Raw genomic sequence first — 12,540 nt, forward strand, 5'->3', positions numbered from 1 at the left:
ACTCACTCTCTCCTTCCATCCACAGCGTCTCTCTCGTCTAGCTCTTAGGACGCACAGCTGCCAGGGACCAGGGAGGGGCCACGCTTTCCACTGAGCCTGGCCTGCTTGCCCCCGCCCTTCCCCACTTCTCTGCAGGGACCTGGCCGCTGGGTCGCAACTGTCTGTAAACGGGGCGACAGCTCCGTGGCTTCTCCCCACAGGCTCCAGACCAGCTTCCTCACACTCTGGGGCCGCGCAGCATGGGGCTTCCTCAAGGTGGCGGGGTTCTAGTGGCCCATGTGCCTCGGTGGGTTTGTGGGCTGGGTGGGCCCTGAGCTCAGTGAGTCTGTTTGAGCCTTGGGGTGCGCGTGAGGCATGGGGGCCTGCCTGTGCCACACTCCCACCCGTCCCTGTCCCACCCTTTGGCACCCGGCACCTGCCGGCGGGACCCAGCCCTGTCCGCCCGTATCCTCCATGAGTCCTGAGTCTTTTGTGAGCGGCGTGGTCCGCGCGCACCTGTGGGCACGTGTGTGTGCGTGGGGCACAAGAGTCTTGTCTCGTTTCCGTGCTGTGTGGGCAGATGAAGGTTGGCCTGTTTTTACTCTCTCTGTGTTTCTCCTTGTCTTTTTTTTATTCCCTCCTCATCCTCATCGCACTCTGCCATCAACCCAAACTCTCATCTCTCAGATCAGCGAGAAGGTTGGTCCTTTTCACTTCTTATCCATCTACAGTTCGTCCATCGACGGGATGCCCCCGTCAGTAGGGACCAGAGGGCTCGGTCAGCTCTTCGGGCTCACCCCAGTCAGGCCTGCCCACCCGTCAGGCTCTGCACTCCCATTGTTCGAGCCGGCAGGCGGGCAGGACCAGGGGTGGGTGGGCAGGTCCCCCTGCCCCGCATGTTTCTGCTGCTTGGGTCCCTGACCACCCCACGTGTCTGCATGTCCCCTTAGCTGGGCTCCCCTGCTGGGGAGGTTGGGTGGGCACGGTGCATGGCACAAGACTGGGCCCTGCCTTTGTGCCCAGGCCAGGCCAGCTGTCTGCTCCAGGTGGAGCTCAGAAGTGGTTGTGGGCTCTGCAAGAGCTGTAGGGCTTTATGTGCACCTGTGAGGCCTTCCACAGTTCCCCCCATCCCCCCTGCTTAAAATCCACATTTGCTAGCGCTCAGCTGAAACCATTGGGAAAATGAAGGGGAAGGCTAATCTAGAATGAGCTCACCCCTCAAGATCCTGCGGCCCAGGGTGAACGTCCTCCAGGGTCTGCACTATCCTTGAGCACCTCCCCGAAGCTGGACGGACAGCAGCCATGCTGTGCCCACCGAGCTTAGTGTCGGGCAAAGGGTGAGTGGCGTCACCTTGGCTCACTGAGGAAGCGTCCCATTGACTGGTCTCTTCCCTCTCCAGCGAGATCCAGGTGAGGGCCTTCCCACCTGGTCCAAGCTTCCCACCTTCTCCCAGACAGCTGGCATTTCCCCAGCCCCGCACTGGGTGCTGGGCATCATTTGACCAGGAGCTCGCATCTGACCGAGCAGTCAGCTGCTGCCTAGAGCCATGTGTGAGCCTCGCAGCAGCCCTAGCATGGCCGTGGGTCGGGGAGGGCTTCCCGGAGACCTCGCAGCACCCCATTCCAGAGCAGTCTCACACCCTCAGGGCCAGGCCCCTACTCCTCGCCCTCAGTCCAACAGCAGGGGCCGAGGGGCAAGGACACAGGCGGCAGTCCTTCCTGTGTCCCTTGGTCTGAGCCGTCAGAGGAGGCACTCCCGTCCACTGGGCGAAGCCCCAGGGAGCAGACCCGGGCCACCTGGTGTCCTGTGCATTCTCTTTGTGGGTTGGGTTTCCTCCACGAGGAGAGGGAGCCTGTCGGGAGGAGGACTGCAGCCTTGGCTCAGAAACCAGCCCTGAGCATCATCATATGCACTCCTGAGCTCTGGGGCATTTCAGTTACACCGTTTCGCTGACCGGGCAAATCTGCCTGGGGCGAGTTCAGAAAACGGTCATCAGCAGAGAGAGCCCAGCCTGCCACCGCCTCCCCCTGGGCCCCTCCCCCGCCCTCCCGGTCCCTTGTCCCTTCTCCTTTTACCATTCCATGGTTCCACCAAAAATAATATTTAATGGGAAGGCAGAAATGAGTTTCTAAATATTCCAGGGGGGATTTGCCGTGCTGGTAATTTGTTTGGTGCTGATAATTACATCTTACATTTTTCCAGCTTTACTTAAAACTGTGTGCCGAGTGCGCTGGCATTTAATTACTGCTCTGCGGCAGCCACAAGGTTATTTATTAAAGAGTTATTTTATCTTGATACGGTGGATCCTGCCCCTTATCCCCTCCTTAATGTTGTGTTATTTTCATCAGAGAAATTTCCGCAAGTGAATGCCGATTGCGGGGCTGCCTCCCCCCTGCGATTAGGCTGTCACTCCACTGAATGCCGATGCCTCCAGGCGCCGCACCGCCCTATTATAGGGGGTTGTCAGCTCAAATAATTAGACTTAAAAGTTACAGCTGAAATACAATCCAGAAATGGCAAGGCCCTGTTTTGGAAATTGTCTATAAAATGTCAGCAGTAAGGATGCTCGGGGAACAGTAATAGACCGTCATTGTTGGAGCTCAGGATTAGACCCTAGGTGCGTTTTTTCCCCGGCCCTGGTTTTTCCTTCCCTGCTGTTGCTGCTGTCAGTAGACCCGAGTCCAGGGCGAGTCCTGCCCCTTCTGGAGGCCTCGTGTCAGTGACTGCAGGGAGGCACCAGCCACTCCTGGCGCTTGGGACAGCGGGGTGACCATCCAGAACTCGGGACTCCACAGATACTCAGGGTCCCAGGAAGTGGTCACTTGCCTCTGTTACCCCCACCTTCTCTCTGTAGTCCTAGCCCCTACACCGTGGGGAAGATGAGTCTGCTCTGCGGCAAACCTGTCCAGGCTCTTTGTGTTGGCTGAAGCCCAGCAGGCCTGTGAAGGGACGTGCCCTGCTGGAGCGTGCCATCCAGGAGTCCCTGGGCTTGAGGCCCTGCCCTGGTGCTAGGGGTGATCCTAAGGCTCACCTCTGACCTCTCACTCATCCTTAGCCCCTGGGGTTCTCCCTTCCACTTGCATCTGGAAGGGGGGAATTTAAAAATAAAAACAAACCCTTCTCAATGTTAGTTCCCCAAGGGCCCTTATTTCCTAATAGTGGCGAGAACACCTTGTCCTCCGGGACTGTTTGAGGTAAAGACCGGTCAGTTTTCTTCACAGCTTAGGTTGAGACCTAAGGTTTATCCACCAATGACCTACTTCCTTCCCCTGGGGCTCTTTGTTCTCATGTCCAGGGACCTGATCGGGTCCCAAGATTCTGCCACTGACCACCGTCAAGCTGGCAGGTGTGTCCCTGACACAGGCTTGAGGCCCATCCTCATGCCAACTGGAGAGTGTTTCTCCCGGCAGCCTCAAGAGACCCAGAAGCTTCTTCATGGAGCCGCCTGGGTCTCTCTTTTCACCCTGTGAGCCAGGGCTCAAAGGGCCCTGAGCTTTTCATCCCACGGACCTGCTTCCAGTACGTGTATAAACACGTCCCTGAGTGTCAGCTGTCAGTTCCCGCCTCTTTAACTGGGAGGTGCCGGCATCCACAGCGTGGAAACCCGCAGCCCAGAGGAGGTGCCCGAGAGTGGTTCTCTTCCCCCCAGACCCATTTGGATGCCCATGAACAAGGAGGAGATGGGGAAGCCACTGGCAGAGAGGAGAGGCAAGGACAGAGTTGGTCAGTTAGGACCGCGGAGCCTTTTTGCCTTAGCCAGGCTACAGAGGGGAGAGGCGAGGAGAGAGTTGGTCAGTTAGTGAGCCTTTTTGCTTTAGCCAGGCTACATCTCCACCAGCGGGCATGCCGCTCCTCATGACCTGTGCCCCAGGTTCAGCACCAGAGCCCAGGGAGTGCCTGCACCATGTCCGAGCCTCCCAGCCTTTTGCTGTTTGTGGGGAGCGCTCAAAGGAAGCTCTTTGTCGTGGCTTTCTCCTGCCAGCCGTGCCCCCGGGGTCCACCTGTGCCCCTGCCGCACAGCACTGCTCTGCCACCCAGTGCAGACTCCCGGCTTTAGGACAGATGACAGAAGCCCACTTCTATCAGCTTAACGCCAAACATGGAAACTCTTGTCTTACAAAACTGAAAGTAGAGAAGTAGATTTGGCGTCAGGCACGGCTGGATCCAGGTGTTTAAACAGTTCGGTCAGGCATTCTTCTGTCTCTGTCTCTACCTCTGCTCTCCTCAGTAGCTCCTTTGTTCTCAAGCAGGTCCTGTCGAGTATTGTGAAAGGTGGTCCCCAGCCTCCCACCCCCCAGGTTAGAGACCAGAAGTGGAGAGGAAAAGCCACGTGTCTTAATAGTTTTCGCAAAAGGCCAAAGGTTCTACCTCTCGAGCCACATCTGGGTCACATAGCCCATGAACCAAAAATGGGGGCTGAGATGGTTCTCCTAAGAAGATGGGGATGCCAGTTCTGGGAGGAGACACGCTGACACCACAGTGAGCGCGGGGCACCGAGGGAAGTAGACGCGGCCCCTGGCGCTGGCTGTGGCACTGGCGGTGCTTTGGCTCTGACTGGAGGCCTCAGAGGGAGGCAGTGTGGGTACAGTTGAGGCTGAGTAAAATGAGGGCTGAGGAGTCATTCAAAGCTCGGTGCGAGAGTTTTTAACTGGGCAGGTAACGTGAACAGATAAGGATTTGTGCCGGCTGTTTGTGGAGGGCCAGTGACCGGGTCGGGGGATGACCAGAGCAGGAGGAGCAATGGAGAACACAGCACAGCAATCCAGGGAAGGATGGTGGCTTGGACTTTGGAAGTGGCATTCACCTGTGGACTTGGCAAGAAATTAGAGTGTTGGAAAGCTATCTTAGGTGGTGCTTTAGCAGGACCTGGTGATATGCTGGATGTCTGGTCTGTGGGTTGCAGCTTTGACCTCTGTGTAATGAGGTCACAGGTTGGACCAGGTGGTGTCTGCAGTTACTTCCAGCTCTGATTCCATGCTTTTGGGCTGAGCGAGCAGCAGTCTGGCATCTGTGGTGGAGGTGTTCCCGATGTAGCACCATGGGTCCTTTGCATGCCTGGGCTCCCCAGCAAGGACCCTCAGAGACCTGCACCCTGAGTGATGCCCTCTGGGTCTAATCTTAGCCTCGCTGCCTGCCTTCTTCAACCCTGCGTGTAGGGGTGCCCAGGAAGGACACACCCCAGCCTCTGCCCACCAACTGCATGCCCTGTTTGCATGCCAAGCATGTCTGCCCATGGCTAGGTTTTGCTTGCCTTCCCTCCTTCTGCATGTTCCGAATGTCTTTACCAAGCTCGAGACTTTGGCAGGCGGGGTGGGAGGGGGGTCCAGGCTGCACCTTGAACTGAGAAGCGCAGAACAGCTTCTTTCCCGGGGAGCCCAAGGTTGGAGGTTGTGGCCAGGCACAGCCACCCTCCCCCTTGAGACCCTGTCCATTGGTGCCGAAAGCCGTCTGCTTGGCACCCTCATCATGTTACTGCCATCGTCATGCCCATCCTGCCCGCGGACCACGTCCCTGGCCCGCCCAGAACTCTGGCCCCTGTCCAGTCCCTCCTGGAAGCAGCCCCTCCTCTTGGGTTCTCAGGCTCTGCCAGGCTGAGGTCCTGGGAGGTGGTCCTGCTGCTGCCCTCATCTCTTCCCCGGGGATCACAGCCTGGAGGTGGAGGCAGTGGCCTCAGAGAAGGTGGCCACATCACTTCCGGGCTGACCCTCTGCCCTGCCCGAGTCCTGCTCTGAGGACCCTCCACCCTAGGGTGTCTGGATTTCTCGCACTAGTGCCCCAGCTAGCCCTGCTGGAGACCCTCCTTGGTGGGGGCAGGGGTGGGAGCAGGTAGAGGTGGGCACTGGAGAGCAACCTGGGATGTGGCCCCTACAGGCCTTGCACTGATTCCCCTGTAATCCTGGGCCTCAGTTTCCTAGGCTGTAAAACGGGAGCTTGGTTGCAGAATCTCTCGTGTTCCAGACATTCCCTGAGAGCGGGGGCTATTCTGGCCCCAAAGCAGAATGGGTGGGGGTCAGCCAGGGCCCAGGAACCCCACCCCTTGGCTCTGACGAGAGGGGCTTCTTGGACGAGGGGCCCCTGCCCTTCCACCCGCACACGTGCCCTGCCCGGCCTGTGAGCGCCTCTCTCCCTCCTCCCGCAGTGCGCCGCGTGGCTCCGCGTTTCTCCATCCCTCCCAGCAGCCAGGAGGTGATGCCGGGCGGCAGCGTGAACCTGACGTGCGTCGCCGTTGGCGCACCCATGCCCTACGTGAAGTGGATGATGGGGGCCGAAGAGCTCACCAAGGAGGACGAGATGCCGGTCGGCCGCAATGTGCTGGAGCTCAGCAACGTGGTGCGCTCCGCCAACTACACTTGCGTGGCCATCTCCTCCCTGGGCATGATCGAGGCCACGGCCCAGGTCACCGTGAAAGGTGAGCCTCACTGGTGTGCTGGCCATGGCCCGTGGCCTTCCCTGGACTGGGCGGGGAAGGGGGGCATGACTGCCGGGAGATGGGTGGGGCTGAGGGTTGTTACCCTGCTGGTGCCTGGCCCTGGGGGTCCTCCTGGCCCTCAGTGGTGGACAGAAGGCTTTCTGTCAGAAACTGGCTTAAATATTTGAGCTAACAGGTGCTAGGTCCCTGCGGGGCAGATGCCGTGCTGGTTAGGAAGCACAGGTTATATTGTTCAGGTGGCGTCACCCTGGCAAATAGATTCTCTTGTTGTTCCCATTTTATAAGTTAGGAAACTGAGGCACAGAGTTACAGGGAAGTAAATGATGGAGCAGGGACTTGAACCCTGGGGGTCTGAATCCACCACACACCCCTCTAACCATAGAACTGGACCCTCAGCTTTCCCAGCCTCCCAGAAAGAAGGATGGGAAACAGTAGCCAAGGCAGGTGGGTTCTCTCTGCCCTGGCCCTAGGACAGCCACATGTAGATCAGACTCCTTGGGGCGCTCTGCTTCCAGTCTTCCCTCTGATAACACCCCCATTCTGCAGCGTGAGTCCTCTGTTTAACAGGGCAGCATCACATTATAGAAGGGAGAAACACCCTGCGGTGGCTTCTGACTGCTTTTAAGATAAAGACCAGGATCCGCACTGCTGTGACCTGAGCAGGCTGACAGTCCCAAGTGTCACCTGCTCTCACCCCACCCTTGCTGTCACTGGCTCCACCTCGCTCTCCAGGTCTCAGTCCTGGGAAGCTTTCCCCAATCACCCCATTCAGGGACACCCTGGACTTTTCTCCATCTCAGCACCCTGCTTTCTGCTGCATTACACATACCAGAGCCACGATCATTGCTCGCTGATCGCGTCTCTCTCGCACTGGTGTATGAACCCCATGAGCGCAGCGACGTGACCGTGTAACAGCGCGTCCTCAGCCCTAGCGCAGTGCCTGGCGCCCCAGCAGCACTCAGTTTGTGAGTGCCTGTTGTTCGGGGATTGGCTGTGGACCTGGGACTTCTCCCCTCCTTTTGAGCCAAGCCATGGTGTCCGTGGGGCCAGCAGCCCCATCCGTCTCTCTCAAATCCAGGATCATTCCCTGAGGAAATCCCTTCCCTCTCCCCGCCCCTGTTACACACACTTGCCAATGGGTGAGCCCAGATGCACTGCAGAGGCCTGTGTGTCTCCCATCTGCACGGGCCCAGGCAGGCCACCTCTGGGTCCGTTTGCTCAATGAGCCACCAGGGCTGGTGTGAGGTCCAGGGAGTCCTAGAAGTGACTTAGGTGGACACCGAGTGACCCAAGGCCCCTGCAGGCACTGACGGGCCTGGCCACCAGCCCCCGCTACCAGACCTCAGTGGTCACCGAGGGCTTTTCAGGCGATTCTTTGCAGGGGAGGGCTGTGGGGGTGGGGTCAACCACACTCTGGTTGGATGAACCCCAGGGCAAGGTCAGCTCCTGGGGTCATGACCTCAGGCAGCCCTAAGCCTTCCACTTTGTCCCCAGCCCTGCCGAAGCCTCCAATTGACCTTGTGGTGACAGAGACAACTGCCACCAGCGTCACTCTGACCTGGGACTCTGGGAACTCAGAGCCTGTATCCTACTATGGCATCCAGTACCGCCCAGCGGGCGCGGAGGGCCCCTTCCAGGAGGTGGACGGCGTGGCCACCACCCGCTACAGCATCGGCGGCCTGAGCCCTTTCTCAGAGTATGCTTTCCGCGTGCTGGCGGTGAACAGCATCGGGCGCGGGCCGCCCAGCGAGGCGGTGCGGGCGCGCACGGGGGAGCAGGCGCCCTCCAGCCCCCCGCGCCGCGTGCAGGCACGCATGCTAAGCGCCAGCACCATGCTGGTGCAGTGGGAGCCGCCCGAGGAGCCTAACGGCCTGGTGCGGGGATACCGCGTCTACTACACCCCCGACTCCCGCCGCCCTCTGAGCGCCTGGCACAAGCACAACACAGACGCCGGGCTCCTCACCACTGTGGGCAGCCTGCTGCCTGGCATCACCTACAGCCTGCGTGTGCTGGCCTTCACCGCCGTGGGCGACGGCCCCCCCAGCCCCACCATCCAGGTCAAGACGCAGCAGGGAGGTAGGCGCAGGCCAGGCTGGATGGTACCCCCCTCCCTCGGGCCATGAGCCGGGGGGTGGTGGGGGCGGTCTTTGGGATGATGAAAGCCCGTATCTGCACACACAGCCGCTGGGGAGGCAGGGTGGGGGTTGGGTGAGGCCCTGCCTCCTTCTGCTGGGGGCCCCTGCCCTTGGGGGATTGGCGAGGCTGACGGCGCCTGGCTGGGGTATTGCAGTGCCTGCCCAGCCCGCGGACTTCCAGGCCGAGGCGGACTCAGACACCAGGATCCAGCTCTCGTGGCTGCTGCCCCCGCAGGAGCGGATCGTCAAGTATGAGCTGGTGTACTGGGCGGCAGAGGACGAGGGCCAGCAGGTGAACACCCAGCAGTGTGGAGGGAGGGGGGCTGCTCCCGGTCCTGGGGGTCCGTGCTGGGCTCTCCTAGGCAGGCTTTCCTGGATTCTGGGGTCGTGGGGACACAGCCCCTTGAGGCTCTGGGACCCTTGCTGGCCTGTGTGGTTCTGTAGTCTTTGTCACCCCTGTGCTGGGGACAGAGCTCCTAAGTCCGTCCTGGGTCTCCTCGGCTCTGTGGCTCTCATGGCACCAGCAGAGCCCTCAAGTTCCCCAGGCCACCATGTCCGTGGTGTTCCCATGCCCATGTGGTCAGTGAGGTGCCCTTGCATGGGCCACGTGGCCACATGGCAGGGAACCAGCCCTGCAGCTACAGTGGGTCCACAGGGATCAGTCCGTGTTGGGGGTGACCTCTGAGTGACCTTTGAGGTCAGGGTGGTCAGTGAGTGCTCTTTGCTCTTCCAGCACAAGGTGACCTTCGACCCCACGTCCTCCTATACCGTAGAGGACCTAAAGCCCGACACACTGTACCGCTTCCAGCTGGCCGCCCGCTCTGAGCTGGGGGTGGGAGTCTTCACCCCCACCATTGAGGCTCGCACAGCACAGTCCAGTAAGTGTCTCCCAGAGCCACGGCTGCTACAGCTGGGCGGGTGTACACACATGCGCACCCTTTCCCCTCGACCAGGCGGGTGGTCAGTTCCGCTGGGCCCTGGGCTCAGTCTGGATCCCAAGTGAGGGACAGGTAAGTGCCCTCTAGTCTGCATCCGGGCGGCTGCTGCCCTCGCTGCTCCCTGCCCACCTCCTGCCTTCCCTCAGCCCTGCCCCCGCCCAGGTAAGTTCTGTGTGTCCTCCCCCACCCGCTCTGTGCTGGTCACATTAGCCCGCAGCCACCCTCCATCGAGGCACCGCTGTGCTCGCTGTGTTTCCGAGCTGCTCCAGCGGCGTCTTCCCTCCTGTATCCCCACATCTCATCTCCCTGTTACCCATATTCCTGCCTCCTGCCCCCTCCACGAGAGTCCCTGTGAGCCAGGCAGTCTCACTGAGCCAGCCTCATGGGGGGAGATGAGGCCGCACTGGGGCCGTGTGGCACTCGCATGTTGGACTGTGCATGAGGCTGTGTGTGTACGCATTTAGGAGTGCTGCGTGCAACTGTGTTCCTGCGTGAGACTGATGCTGTGAGTGTGTCCATGTCTGAGCACCCAGCTGTGCAGCCCCTGAAGGTGTCTGTCACTGTGGCTGGGTCTGGGTGTGTCCATTGGCTGTTCTTAGGATTGGGACCCAACCAGTGTGTCTCAGGGTGTCTGGCTCTCTGCACCTCTCCCTCCCGGCGACAGATTGCGAGCCCATGGGCTCTCTACTCACATGGCCACAGTGAGCCATCATCTGTGAGGTGGCCTGTGATAATGGGGCCAAGTATGTGTGGCTGGTTGGGGTCGTGGCATTGAGACGGCACGTGTGATGACATGTCATGGTCCTGTGAGGCCCCTTTTGTCACATGGGATTGTGTGAATGTGCCGTGTGTGACTTGGTGTTCCTGGATTCATCCTACAAGCACCTGCCACACTCCTGCCGGGGCCCATGCACCCTGCTGGGAGTAGCACAACCATGACGTGGCCTCTGCCCACGGGGGTCCTTGTCTAGTGGGGAAGACAGATATTAAACCCACAATTACCCAAATGAGCTTTTAATTATATTTGTGTAAAGTGCCGTGGAGGAAACAAACAGTGGAGAGAAGATGTGACGGGAAGCTGGTGTTATCTGAGGGGTCAAAGGGGCTTCCTTGGGTGACACGGAAGCCCTAGGCAGGGGGTCAGCAGGTGCCAGAGACCTTGAAGCAGGAAGGCGCCTGGTTGTGGTCAGGGTGAGCAGCCAGCCAGTATGGCCAGAGCAGCCCCCTGACGACAGCATCAGGGCTTTGGGGACAGGAAACAGTAGAGCTGCCTAGCTAAGGGTGAGAATGCGCGGAACAGCCCAACAGCACGCTGGAGACGGGAGGCGGTGTGCGTCGTTCTAGGTAAGTGGTGGCGGCTTAGGGGAGCTGGAGGTGGGGGTCGGGGGTGGTTTTGAGAGCTGTCTGGGATCCCGCTGGCCAGACTTCGTGACAGATTAGGTGTGGGGGTGGGCTAAGGGAGGGGGTGCCTCGGGTGCAGCCTTGTACATGGTGTGCAGACCTGGGAGGAGAGTGGTGCCACTCACTCCCTGGGATGGGAAGTGAGACAGAAGCAGGCACGAGCGGCACGCCTGGTGCAGAGGCCCCCAGGCTCGGGAAGCTGTGTGCCATCCGGGCGCTGATGCTTGGCGGGTGGCCGGGATCCAGAGCTGGGGCTGGAGTTCAACTGAGAAGGAGGACCAGGGATGGGAGGGACTCCAGGAGACGGCGGTGTCTTGGAGGTCAGAAGAAGAGAGTTTCAAGAAGGAGACCAGATGTTGCTGCTGAGTGGTCAGGGCCAGAGTGTGACCACTGGGTGTAGTAATACGCAGGGGTGGACCTGGCGTGAGGGGCTGAAGCCGACTGGCGACCCAGGAGGCTTGTGTGGGAAACACGGAGGTAGAGACAGAGGCTTAGCTGAGAAAGGGGACACCGCAGCTGGTGCAGTAGGGGAGGCTGTGGGGCCAAGGATGGGATGTAGGAAGACTAAGATGGGGAAATCTTGAGCACACATAAACGTCATTGGAAATGTGTCCACGAGAAGTAGACAGTGCGGAAAAGAGGATAGTTGGCACCTTGGGAAGTGAGGAAGAGGGCAGAGCACGGGCAAGGGGAGAGACTGGCCTTGGACAGGAAGGTACTCCCTTCCTTCCTGGGGTGGGGGAAGGAGAAACCCGCAGCCAAAGCTGGCCGGTTGGTGGGTTTGGTACCGAGAGCTGAAGGAGCTGCTGTCGGGAGGTCTTGGTTTTCTCTGCAGAGTAGGAGATGGGATTATCTGCCGAGAGGAAGGGAGGTTTGAGGAGCGTGGAGGAGGTGGAAGGTGTTTTACGTCAAGCGGCGTGGTAGGGGGTGGCGGGCAGAGAGCAGAGGCCAGCCGACAAGCGTGGATCGTCCCGGGAGCCATGGGCACTCACAGGGCTCTCACCAGCCTTGGCAGGTTCTTCTACCTGCCCCGTGTGCTGCCTTGAAGGGGGTGGGGGATGGGGTCATTCAGAACCTGCTGCAGGCTAGGCAGGAGCTCAGAGTTTGGCGTGTTGGTATGAGTGGTGAGCGTCTAAGCTGAATAGCAAGGGCAGTGAGGATGGTAGGTCAGCAGATGGGGACCCTGGGGCTGCAGGGCAGGCAGTGGGCTGGGGACCCTGAGCAGCTGAGCTGGGCCATGAGGCGAGGGCCTGTCAGGGGGTGTTGGAGGCCAGTTGTAGAGAGAGTGGCAGTGTCTGGGGCAGGACGCCCTCAGTGCAGGGAGGAGAAGGCTCTGAAGGTGAGGGACTTGGGAGCCAGTGGGTTGAGGGGCTGCTGGCATCCTGGGCAGGGTGGTGACAGAACTCACGATGAGAACACCCCCGTGATGACAGCGGAGTTCTCAGTGGGACTGGGGTCTGGGAATGATGAGTGAGGGCCCCTCTGATGGGTCCTTTCCCTTAGACTGCTCCGGGGGCTTTGCACCTTGGCCATAGACACCCTGTCCAGGCAGACACAGGCTCAGGCCGCCTCGCGCCACAAGAGCCATCAGGTCACTTGTCCTGAGAAGGGGAGAGCTGTGGGCACAGCCATGAGTGGTTGTAGGCGTGAGCAGGG

At 59.9% G+C, this 12,540-nt stretch overlaps 1 protein-coding gene across 2 annotated transcripts in view; it reads left to right on the plus strand.

The window, feature by feature from the left end:
- The window catches only part of PTPRF (protein tyrosine phosphatase receptor type F), an 84,295-nt gene that overhangs the window by 47,404 nt on the left and 24,351 nt on the right, over positions 1–12,540 (plus strand). For both annotated transcript variants that reach the window (XM_070368324.1, XM_070368325.1), the window contains exons 8-11: positions 6,120–6,389; positions 7,905–8,486; positions 8,701–8,837; positions 9,279–9,423. In XM_070368324.1, coding sequence (XP_070224425.1) covers positions 6,120–6,389; positions 7,905–8,486; positions 8,701–8,837; positions 9,279–9,423 — 1,134 coding nt within the window. The remainder of the gene's footprint in view (positions 1–6,119; positions 6,390–7,904; positions 8,487–8,700; positions 8,838–9,278; positions 9,424–12,540) is intronic.

Source organism: Bos mutus, chromosome 3 (genome assembly GCF_027580195.1).
Source record: "Bos mutus isolate GX-2022 chromosome 3, NWIPB_WYAK_1.1, whole genome shotgun sequence".
Lineage (NCBI taxonomy): Eukaryota > Metazoa > Chordata > Mammalia > Artiodactyla > Bovidae > Bos > Bos mutus.